Source organism: Brassica napus, chromosome C6 (assembly GCF_020379485.1).
Source record: "Brassica napus cultivar Da-Ae chromosome C6, Da-Ae, whole genome shotgun sequence".
In the NCBI taxonomy this organism is placed as follows: Eukaryota; Viridiplantae; Streptophyta; class Magnoliopsida; order Brassicales; family Brassicaceae; genus Brassica; species Brassica napus.
The window spans coordinates 1,244,605-1,255,976 of record NC_063449.1 but is presented as its reverse complement, the minus strand read 5'-3'; the positions used below and the strand labels follow the sequence as shown (position 1 = coordinate 1,255,976).

At 37.5% G+C, this 11,372-nt stretch overlaps 1 protein-coding gene across 1 annotated transcript; it reads right to left on the bottom strand.

Moving 5' to 3' along the window:
- Positions 1-466: 466 nt before the first annotated feature.
- On the bottom strand, positions 467-7,191 carry LOC125589056 (protein TRACHEARY ELEMENT DIFFERENTIATION-RELATED 6-like). The gene is made up of 2 exons (XM_048761221.1): positions 6,872-7,191; positions 467-855 (listed from the first exon to the last, which is right to left on the bottom strand). The coding sequence occupies exons 1-2, from the start codon at positions 6,932-6,934 to the stop codon at positions 601-603; spliced, it is 318 nt and encodes a 105-aa protein (XP_048617178.1). The 5' UTR covers positions 6,935-7,191; the 3' UTR covers positions 467-600.
- Positions 7,192-11,372: the final 4,181 nt, after the last annotated feature.

Here is an 11,372-nt window from a genome sequence, read left to right as displayed (position 1 = left end):
TAGATTGTGACAATGTTCGTGATGTTAAGTTACCCACGAACTCGTACTTAAACACGAATCATCATTCATCAAACCAAGTTTTTTTTTTTTTGGTTCAACAAATTTAATTTATCAACCACTTTTAAAATTATAATATTTTAATCTTATAGAGATTAATTTAAGCCCCAGATACAGCAATGTGATCATCTAATATCACCTAGGAAGTTTTACTTATTTACCAAGGAACCTACATGAAATATATCGAACGCCTTTTATTTTACCAAAAGAATAATTCATATTTATACGAACACAATTAAATTATAAACATAAAGTGGAAGAACATCTTTATCCCATGGAAAAAGAGAGTGTTTAGAGGCTGGGGTCCCACCAAAAATCCAAACACCACTGTTTCCGCCTGCTAAATAAGCGTCATGTTTCCTTTGTTGCTTGTACTGTTCGTGGGCTCCACCGACACGTAGCGGCCCACGATTGGTTTTGTTTTTTAATTTTTTTTTTCAATCAGATAAAAAAAAAAAAAATTAAAAATAAGCATCCGCTAATGAGGTGCTGGATAAAGATGGCCTTATGAGCGAAAGCTCATTTAAGAACGGGAAGATCCAACTACACCGTCTTTTCCCATTTTTTCTCCCCTTTTTTGACTAAATCTTCTATATGAACATCATCCTCAACAGATAGCACCACTGCCTCTGGTCCATGAGGTCCCTCGACTATAGCTTCGTTCATCTTATAGTGCTCATCGACACGAACTATCTCACTTTTATTACTGTTCTTCTTGCATTTCTTCTTGATCATGAAACAAATGACAAACACTAGAAACGCCAAGAACATAACGCAACCTAGAGAGAAAGACAACGACTCACTACAAGAAAACAGGGTGATTCTGATGGCCGAAATCGTCAAAAATTCGTCGGAATATACCGATTCCGACGAATTTATTACAAACTGGTCCGTCGGTATCATTTTGTCAGAAAAAAAAATTCGTCGGAATTTCTGACGAATACCGAGAAACGACATTCTGACGAACTTCCGACGATATTACAATGCGGACACACGAGACCAGAGTTCATCGGAAAAACTATGTACCGACGGAGAACGTTCCTCGGACATTTCCGACGTAGTGGATTCCTCGGTATATTCCAACGGACAACGGTTTGTCGGAATTTACCGACGGACGTTTCCGTCGGTAAGTTCCGACGAACCGTTGTCCGTCGGTAAATTCCGACGAACCAGCATCCGTCGGTAAATTCCGACGAACCGTTGTCCGTCGGAATATACCAATTTTAAAAACGAATTAATTTTGCATTTTTATGTATTTTTTTATATTAAAAATTAATTAATAAATTAAAAAAATCAGAAATTTAAAACTAATAATATTATAGAATTTAAATTCATACAAACCGAAATAGAAAAAAAACATTCAGAAAGTTGAAAATTCATAGAAACCGAAATAGAAAAAAAAAACATTCAGAAAGTTTTAAAAAGCCAAAAAAACTAAGATGAACTCGAAGACATCAAACGATCTAGCTTCTGCATTATCTCGGTGTTGAACTTCTTCTGGGATGCCAGCTCAGCAAGGATAGTGGCATTCTCCGAACGGATAGTGGCATTCTCAGAAAGGATAGTGGTGTTCTGCTCCTCCAATGCCCCAATCCGTTCATCTTTGTCATGTAGCTGCTCGAGAATCATGGGATCGGCATACGGAGCTTGCGAAGAAGATGCCGGATACGAAGAAGCACGGCGGGCCAACCCAACTAAACGGCCTCCTTTCCTTTTAGGAACCGCCTACAAAAATATTTAAAGTTAGTAAATAGGGACAAGTTAGTAATCGACATTATAAAAAAAATATATTAATAAAAAAAATTACCTTTTCAACCATCTTATTTATCTGCAATTGAGACAAGTTGGTTGAAGCTCCCGCAGAATCGCCGTCATCAGAGAGAGGCTGAGATTGAGATACTATTTCAGCTTCCACCAAATCAACGACACCTTTGATCACGGGGTCCTGAATTTGACCCGTCGTCTTGTTAATGTGAGCCACCTTAATGAGTTGGAGACGATCAACGGGATTACCGTCATTTGCTTCGATCTAAAAAAACCGCCATTATTAGCCAAGGAATATATAAAATATTTATTTAAAAAATATAAAGATAAATAATAATAAAAAACTTACAAGTTCATCCTCTTTAGTAGACATAGAGCAAGCGCCGAGGTTGTGCACATACATACCTTTCCCGCCACGATCGCTCTTCCGGTTCTTGGAGTTCCTGGAAGACGTCTCTGCAGTTTCTTCTTTCTCCCAATGAGCTATCAACTGCTACCACACCGTCCCGTTGATGAACCGTGGCCTCTTGTTCTTCTGTCAAACTGTCTTCCATGCGTTTATCTGCTTCGTATAAGAGTCCATGGTCTTTTCGTTGAATTTCTTACGGACTGTTTCCGTAAGATCAGAGTGCCAGTTGAACTCTTGCTACAAAACAAACATAATTTAATAAGTAAATATATTTAAAAAAATGTAAAAACTTTAAAAAAATGAAGAGTTACTATACCGCAAACTGACGAAACCACAATTCTCGTTCGTCGGAAGGGATCACACTCCACTTTGGATATCCAAAACGGAGCATGGAGTACATCATCTGGTTGATGCTACGGCTAATGCCATTTTTCGACTTGGTGAACCTTTAAAAAAAAATATAAGTTAGCAAGTTAATTAAAGGAAAAAAATATAATGGTACAAATAAAAAAATACTAACCAAGTGCTATGTCCTCGTCGTGGGTTGAGTTGGAGAACCGAGAGATGCTCTCGACCTGGTTGTTGAACCAATAGTTGAACTGGCATGACCCCCGGATCCTGTTGAGCAGCAGCGCGAGGGGCAGCGGGAGCTGGAGCGGGAATATATGCGGAAACCAGGTTTTGTTCATGAGACGATCCCGATGCACGGGAACTGCTCACCGAACTACGTCGAAGACGGGCTGCGGGGCGGGGCTCATCCTCGGCCCTAAAAAAAAAATTAATACATCAAAAATATTTTCAAATCATTTCTATTTTTAATGTTTTCATTTATATACATGATATATATATGTATACACAATTATAAAAAAAAATTTAAATGTAGAAAAATGTTGTTAAATATTTTAAAAAAAATTTAAAAACGTTTTATTATACATAGTTTATTATTGGAAACTTATAAAAAATTATAAAAAATTTTAAAATTTTTATTATACATGATTTATATATATATATATATATATATGTAGACAAAATTATTAAAAATTTATAAATATAGAAAAATATTGTTAAATATTTTTAAAAAATTTTAAAAACGTTTTGTTATACATATTTTATTATTGGAAACTTGAAAAACGTTTTTAAAAATCAAAAAACATTTTTTAAAATAAAAAAACGTTTTAAAAACGTTTATAAAAATCAAAAAACGTTTTTAAAAATCAAAAAACGTTTTAAAAACGTTTTTAAAAATCAAAAAACGTTTTTAAAAATCAAAAAACGTTTTAAAAACGTTTTATTAATTCCAAAAAAAAACTAAAACAACAATCCTAACTTATATATCCTAAACTATCCATTCAATCCTAAAATTTTCAATCAAACAACCTAAAATCCGAGATATAACTTCCTAAACCCTAAACAATTGAGATTAAAGAAGGTTTGGGATGATTCTTACATGATTTGGGATTTGGGGAAGAGATATGAGGGTGAGAAGAGGATTCGCCGGTGAAGGGAGGTGGATAAGGGCCGGAATCGCCGGTGTAGAGGAAGGAATCGCCGTGAGAGAGAGGATTTTTGAGAGAGAGAGGCGGAAATAACGAAGAAGGAAGAAGGAAGGTTATTATACCTGAAGATTCCGACGGACACGGGTTCGTCGGTATTCCGTTGGTATAATTAAAATATACCAAATGCCGATTCGCGAAAATTTTCAAGCGGTTCGGTTCTCCCGGGCAAATTGAATTTCCGACGGAATGTGTCCGTCAGTATATTCCGACGGAATTCCGACGACTTAGTGTTTAGGGTGTTGATTACAAGTTTCTAAATGCAAAATCCAAATCTTTGATAATATATATAGTATTTGCATAAAGATTTAACAATAAAAATGTTTTTATAACACGATTTTACACAACAACATTTTTTGTAGTGTAAGCTTATATGAATATGATTGTATAAGTATATGAATGTTAAGATGAGATGTTATGAAAACAATGATATGCATACATAAATATTTTAATGAGTTGTTATATTTGAACGGTTGCGATCTAATACTATACTAAACACTTATTATGTGTTATTTTCATAGTTTTGGCATCTAAATTTATAGATTTTTATGATTGAAATTTTTTAGAAACACATGTCGTCGGTAATTCGTCGGAAAAGGGGCCGTACCGTTCCCCAAATTTGATGCATATCCGTCAGGAAATTTCACTTTATCTGTAATCCAATCAAAGAACTCTTCTTTTCTAGCACCATCCAGCCGATAAATGGGAAAAGGGGCCGTACCGTTCTCATCAACGTGAAGTTCAGAACGATCACAGATATCGACTAAATCCAACCTTTACTTCAAATTATCGTTCGTTTTACCTTGGGTGTTAAGGACTGTGTTCATCAGATTGTCGAAGAAGTTCTTCTCAATATGCATGACATCTAAATTATGCCGCAATAGATTACTCTCCCAATATGGCAAATCCCAGAAAATACTCTTTTTGTGTCAGTTATGTAGCTCTCCAACCGCACTGACTCGAATGTTTTCATGTCCACCTACATCTGGTGTCCTTTCTGCATCAAAATACCTAAACTGCTTCAACAAATCTTTCCCACTAACTTCCTCAGGTGGACCATCAAACATCTGCTTGTTCTTCGTAAACGAAGTCTTACTCCTGCGGTATGGATGATTAGGTGGTAGAAATCGTCTGTGACAGTCACACCAACACGTTTTCCTTCCGTTCTTTAGTTGGAAAGCATCTGTGTCATCTTGACAATATGGACATGATAGCCTCCCATGTGTTGTCCATCCATATAACATACCATATGCTGGAAAGTCACTTATTGTCCACATAAGTATTGCCCCCATCTGAAAGTTTTCTTTCCGCGAAACATCGTATGTCTCAAAACCATGTGCCCATAGTTGTTGCAACTCATATATCAGTGGTTGAAGAAACACATCTAGTGATCTTTTAGGATGATCTGGCCCGGGGACGAGAATTGAGAGAAACAAAAACTCTCGTCGCATGCACATGCTCGGCCGTAAGTTGTACGGTGTCACAATAACTGGCCATAGAGAATACTCTCTTCCATGCTTTCCAAATGGGCTGAAACCATCAGTAGATAATCCAAGATAAACATTTCTTCTCTCTTCCGCAAATTCTGGATATGTTGACTGGAAATGTTTCCAAGCCTTCGCATCTGAAGGATGTCTAATCTCACCATTTGTGGAATGCTCTGCATGCCATCTCATTGCTTTTGCTGTGCGCTCACACTGATACAACCTCTTCAATCTTTCCGTCAAAGGCAAATACCACATTCTTTTGAATGGGATCGGAACTCTTCCCCTCGTCTCCTGATAACGAGGTTTCCCACAAAATTTGCATACATTTCGTGTCTCATCCGCTCTCCAGTAGATCATGCAGTTGTCAATACATACATCTATCACTTCATACGGTAGTTGAAGACCGGCAACAAGTTTCTGAACCTCATAGTATGAACCCGGTGCAAGGTTATCCTCAGGTAGAATACCTTTGACAAAATCAGTAATCGCATCCATACATTCTTCAGCCAAATTATAGTCTGGCTTAATACCCATTAATCTAGTTGTAGATGATAAGACTGAATGACCATCTCTACAATTTTGATACAAAGGTTGTTTTCCTGCATCCAACATGTCAAAAAATCTCCTAGATTCAGGATTTTGTTCTTCCCCTCTATAATGATCATGTACCATCTGCTCAGTACCTCCACCATAATCTATATCCGTTCTAGATTCTTCTAACTTAATATCAGGCGGAAGTTCACTAACAGGCTGAGGTTCGCTAGTACTACCATATTCATAACCAGTTTCCCCATGAAGGTACCAAACTTTATAATTACGTGAAAACCCTTTCATATACAAATGAGTCCAAACATCAAATTCTTTTATAACCTTATTATTATTGCAAGTAGAGCAGGGACATCTTAACATACCACTTTTTGCATCCGGTTGCTGTTGAACAAGCCTCATGAATTCTCCAATCCCTTGAACGTATTCTTCCGTAAGCAAATTGGTGTTCGGATCCAAATGAGGTTTATCCATCCACGAACGATAATAAACTTCTGAAGACATGATTTTCACGGAATTGTTATGACTAAAGAGAATGAAGAGAGAATGAAGTGTGAATGAGTTGAATGAGGAGGGGTTGTATTAATAGGAAATTGCTTACGGCCCTCCGACGACTTTCCGACGAAATTCCGACGGATGTAAAGCAGTCCGTCAGAATTCCGTCGGCATTGTCCAATCTCAAACGGCTATACAACGGTCATATATATTTGTCGGAAACGGTCACATGGTTCGTCAGAAATTCGTCGGAAAATTCCGACGGAATACCGACGACTGTACTGTTAATCGGAATGTCGTCGGAAGTTCGTCGGTATATTCCGACGAATTTCCGACGACTACAACGGTTACACTTTTTATGGGAATGTCGTCGAAAAGTCGTCGGAAAATTCCGACGACCCATGTTTCGTCGGAATTCCGTCGGAAATGGCCGACGGAATTCCGACGACTTCAAATTTTTGGTTTTCGTCGGAAATCGGTCGGTAAACCGTCACAAACGTCCGACGACATTGATTCCGTCGGAACCTCCGTCGGAATTCGGCGTGTATTCTTGTAGTGACTACGACAGTCGTGTCATGGTCTGGAGTTGGTGTCGGGCGGTTAATAGCGTCCAAGGAGGCCATTGATGTGTTCGATATATGAGGCTGAGTATTTCTTGAGGTGGTTAGTTTGAGGAAGATGGAGATTCAAGTTCCTTATTTATAGGGAGGATCACTACAAGAAAACACGCCGAATTCCGACGGAATCAATGTCGTCGGACGTTTGTGACGGTTTACCGACCGATTTCCGACGAAAACCAAAAATTTGAAGTCGTCGGAATTCCGTCGGCCATTTCCGACGGAATTCCGTCGAAACATGGGTCGTCGGAATTTTCCGACGATTTTTCGACGACATTCCGATAAAAAATGTAACCGTTGTAGTCGTCGGAAATTCGTCGGAATATACCGACGAACTTCCGACGATATTCCGATTAACAGTACAGTCGTCGGTATTCCGTCGAAATTTTCCGACGAATTTCCGACGAACCATGTGACCGTTGGCGACAAATATATATGACCGTTGTATAGCCGTTTGAGATTGGACAATACCGACGGACTGCTTTACATCCGTCGGAATTTCGTCGGAAAGTCGTCGGAGGGCCGTAAGCAATTTCCTATAAATACAACCCCTTCTCATTCAACTCATTCACACTTCATTCTCTCTTCATTCTCTTTAGCCATAACAATTCCGTGAAAATCATGTCTTCAGAAGTTTATTATCGTTCGTGGATGGATAAACCTCATTTGGATCCGAACACCAATTTGCTTACGGAAGAATACGTTCAAGGGATTGGAGAATTCATGAGGCTTGTTCAACAGCAACCGGATGCAAAAAGTGGTATGTTAAGATGTCTCTGCTCTACTTGCAATAATAATAAGGTTATAAAAGAATTTGAGGTTTGGACTCATTTGTATATGAAAGGGTTTTCACGTAATTATAAAGTTTGGTACCTTCATGGGGAAACTGGTTATGAATATGGTAGTACTAGCGAACCTCAGCCTGTTAGTGAACTTCCTCCTGATATTAGGTTAGAAGAATCTAGAACGGATATAGATTATGGTGGAGGTACTGAGCAGATGGTACATGATCATTATAGAGGGGAAGAACCAAATACTGAATCTAGGAGATTTTTTGACATGTTGGATGCAGGAAAACAACCTTTGTAACAAAATTGTAGAGATGGTCATTCAGTCTTATCATCTACAACTAGATTAATGGGTATTAAGACAGACTATAATTTGGCTGAAGAATGTATGGATGCGATTACTGATTTTGTCAAAGGTATTCTACCTGAGGATAACCTTGCACCGGGTTCATACTATGAGGTTCAGAAACTTGTTGCCGGTCTTCAACTACCGTATGAAGTGATAGATGTATGTATTGACAACTGCATGATCTACTGGAGAGCGGATGAGACACGGAATGTATGCAAATTTTGTGGGAAACCTCGTTATCAGGAGACGAGGGGAAGAGTTCCGATCCCATTCAAAAGAATGTGGTATTTGCCTTTGACGGAAAGATTGAAGAGGTTGTATCAGTGTGAGCGCACAGCAAAAGCAATGAGATGGCATGCAGGGCATTCCACAAATGGTGAGATTAGACATCCTTCAGATGCGAAGGCTTGGAAACATTTCCAGTCAACATATCCAGAATTTGCGGAAGAGAGAAGAAATGTTTATCTTGGATTATCTACTGATGGTTTCAGCCTATTTGGAAAGCATGGAAGACAGTATTCTCTATGGCCAGTTATTGTGACACCGTATAACTTACGGCCGAGCATGTGCATGCGACGAGAGTTTTTGTTTCTCTCAATTCTCGTCCCCGGGCCAGATCATCCTAAAAGATCACTAGATGTGTTTCTTCAACCACTGATATATGAGTTGCAACAACTATGGGCGCATGGTTTTGAGACATACGATGTTTCGCGGAAAGAAAACTTTCAGATGCGGGCAGTACTTATGTGGACAATAAGTGATTTTCCAGCATATGATATGTTATCTGGATGGACAACACATGGGAGGCTATCATGTCCATATTGTCAAGATGACACAGATGCTTTCCAACTAAAGAACGAAAGGAAAACATGTTGGTTTGACTGTCACATACGATTTCTACCACCTGATCATCCATACCGCAGGAGTAAGACTTCGTTTACGAAGAACAAGCAGATGTTTGATGGTCCACCTGAGGAAGTTAGTGGGAAAGATTTGTTGAAGCAGTTTAGGTATTTTGATTCAGAAAGGACGCCAGATGTAGGTGGACATGAAAACATTCGAGTCAGTGCGGTTGGAGAGCTACATAACTGGCACAAAAAGAGTATTTTCTGGGATTTGCCATATTGGGAGAGTCATCTATTGCGGCATAATTTAGATGTCATGCATATTGAGAAGAACTTCTTCGACAATCTGATGAACACAGTCCTTAACATCCAAGGTAAAATGAACGATAATTTGAAGTCAAGGTTGGATTTAGTCGATATTTGTGATCGTTCTGAACTTCACGTTGATGAGAACGGTACGGCCCCTTTTCCCATTTATCGACTGGATGGTGCTAGAAAAGAAGAGTTCTTTGATTGGATTACAGATAAAGTGAAATTTCCTGACGGATATGCATCAAATTTGGGGAACGGTACGGCCCCTTTTCCAACGAATTACCGACGACATGTGTTTCTAAAAAATTTCAATCATAAAAATCTATAAATTTAGATGCCAAAACAATGAAAATAACACATAATAAGTGTTTAGTATATTATTAGATCGCAACCGTTCAAATATAACAACTCATTAAAATATTTATGTATGCATATCATTGTTTTCATAACATCTCATCTTAACATTCATATACTTATACAATCATATTCATATAAGCTTACACTACAAAAAATGTTGTTGTGTAAAATCGTGTTATAAAAACATTTTTATTGTTAAATCTTTCTGCAAATACTATATATATTATCAAAGATTTGGATTTTGCATTTAGAAACTTGTAATCAACACCCTAAACACTAAGTCGTCGGAATTCCGTCGGAATATACTGACGGACACATTCCGCCAGAATATACTGATGGACACATTCCGTCGGAAATTCAATTTGCCCGGGAGAACCAAACCGCTTGAAAATTTTCGAGAATCGGCATTTGGTATATTTTAATTATACCGACGGAATACGGACGAACCCGTATCCGCCGGAATCTTCAGATATAATAACCCTCCTTCTTCCTTCTTCGTTATTTCCGCCTCTCTCTCTCTCAAAAATCCTCTCTCTCACGGCGATTCCTCCATCTACTCCGGCGATTCCGGCCCTTATCCACCTCCCTTCACCGGTGAATCCTCTTCTCACCCTCATATCCCTTCCCCTAATCCCAAATCATGTAAGAATCATCCCAAACCTTCTTTATTCTCAATTGTTTAGGGTTTTGGAAGTTATATCTCGGATTTTAGGTTGTTTGATTGAAAATTTTCGGATTGAATGGATAGTTTAGGATATATAAGTTAGGATTGTTGTTTGGATTGTTGTTTTAGTTTTTTTTTGGAATTAATAAAACGTTTTTAAAAAGTTTTTTGATTTTTAAAAACGTTTTTTGATTTTTAAAAACGTTTTTAAAACGTTTTTTGATTTTTAAAAACGTTTTTCAAGTTTCCAATAATAAAATATGTATAATAAAACGTTTTTAAAATTTTTAAAAAATATTTAACAACATTTTTCTATATTTACAAATTTTTAATAATTTTGTATACATATATATATATATATAAATCATGTATAATAAAAATTTTAAAATTTTTTATAAGTTTCCAGTAATAAACTATGTATAATAAAACGTTTTTAAAATTTTTTTTAAATATTTAACAACATTTTTCTACATTTAAAATTTTTTTATAATTGTGTATACATATATATATATATAAATCATGTATATAAATGAAAACATTAAAAATAGAAATGATTTGAAAATATTTTTGATGTATTAATTTTTTTTTAGGGCCGAGGATGAACCTCGCCCCGCAGCCCGTCTTCGACGTAGTTCGGTGAGCAGTTCCCGTGCATCGGGATCGTCTCATGAACAAAACTCGGTTCCCGCATATATTCTCGCTCCAGCTCCCGCTGCCCCTCGCGCTGCTGCTCAACAGGATCCGGGGGTCATGCCAGTTCAACTATTGGTTCAACAACCAGGTCGAGAGAATCTCCCGGTTCTCCAACCCAACCCACGACGAGGACATAGCACTTGGTTAGTATTTTTTTTATTTGTACCATTATGTTTTTTTCCTTTAATTAAATTGCTAACTTGTATTTTTTTTAAAGGTTCACCAAGTCGAAAAATGGCATTAGCCGGAGCATCAACCAGATGATGTACTCCATGCTCCGTTTTGGATATCCAAAGTGGAGTGTGATCCCTTCCGACGAACGAGAGTTGTGGTTTCGTCAGTTTGCGGTATAGTAACTCTTCATTTTTTTAAAGTTTTTACATTTTTTAAAATATATTTACTTATTAAATTATGTTTGTTTTGTAGCAAGAGTTCA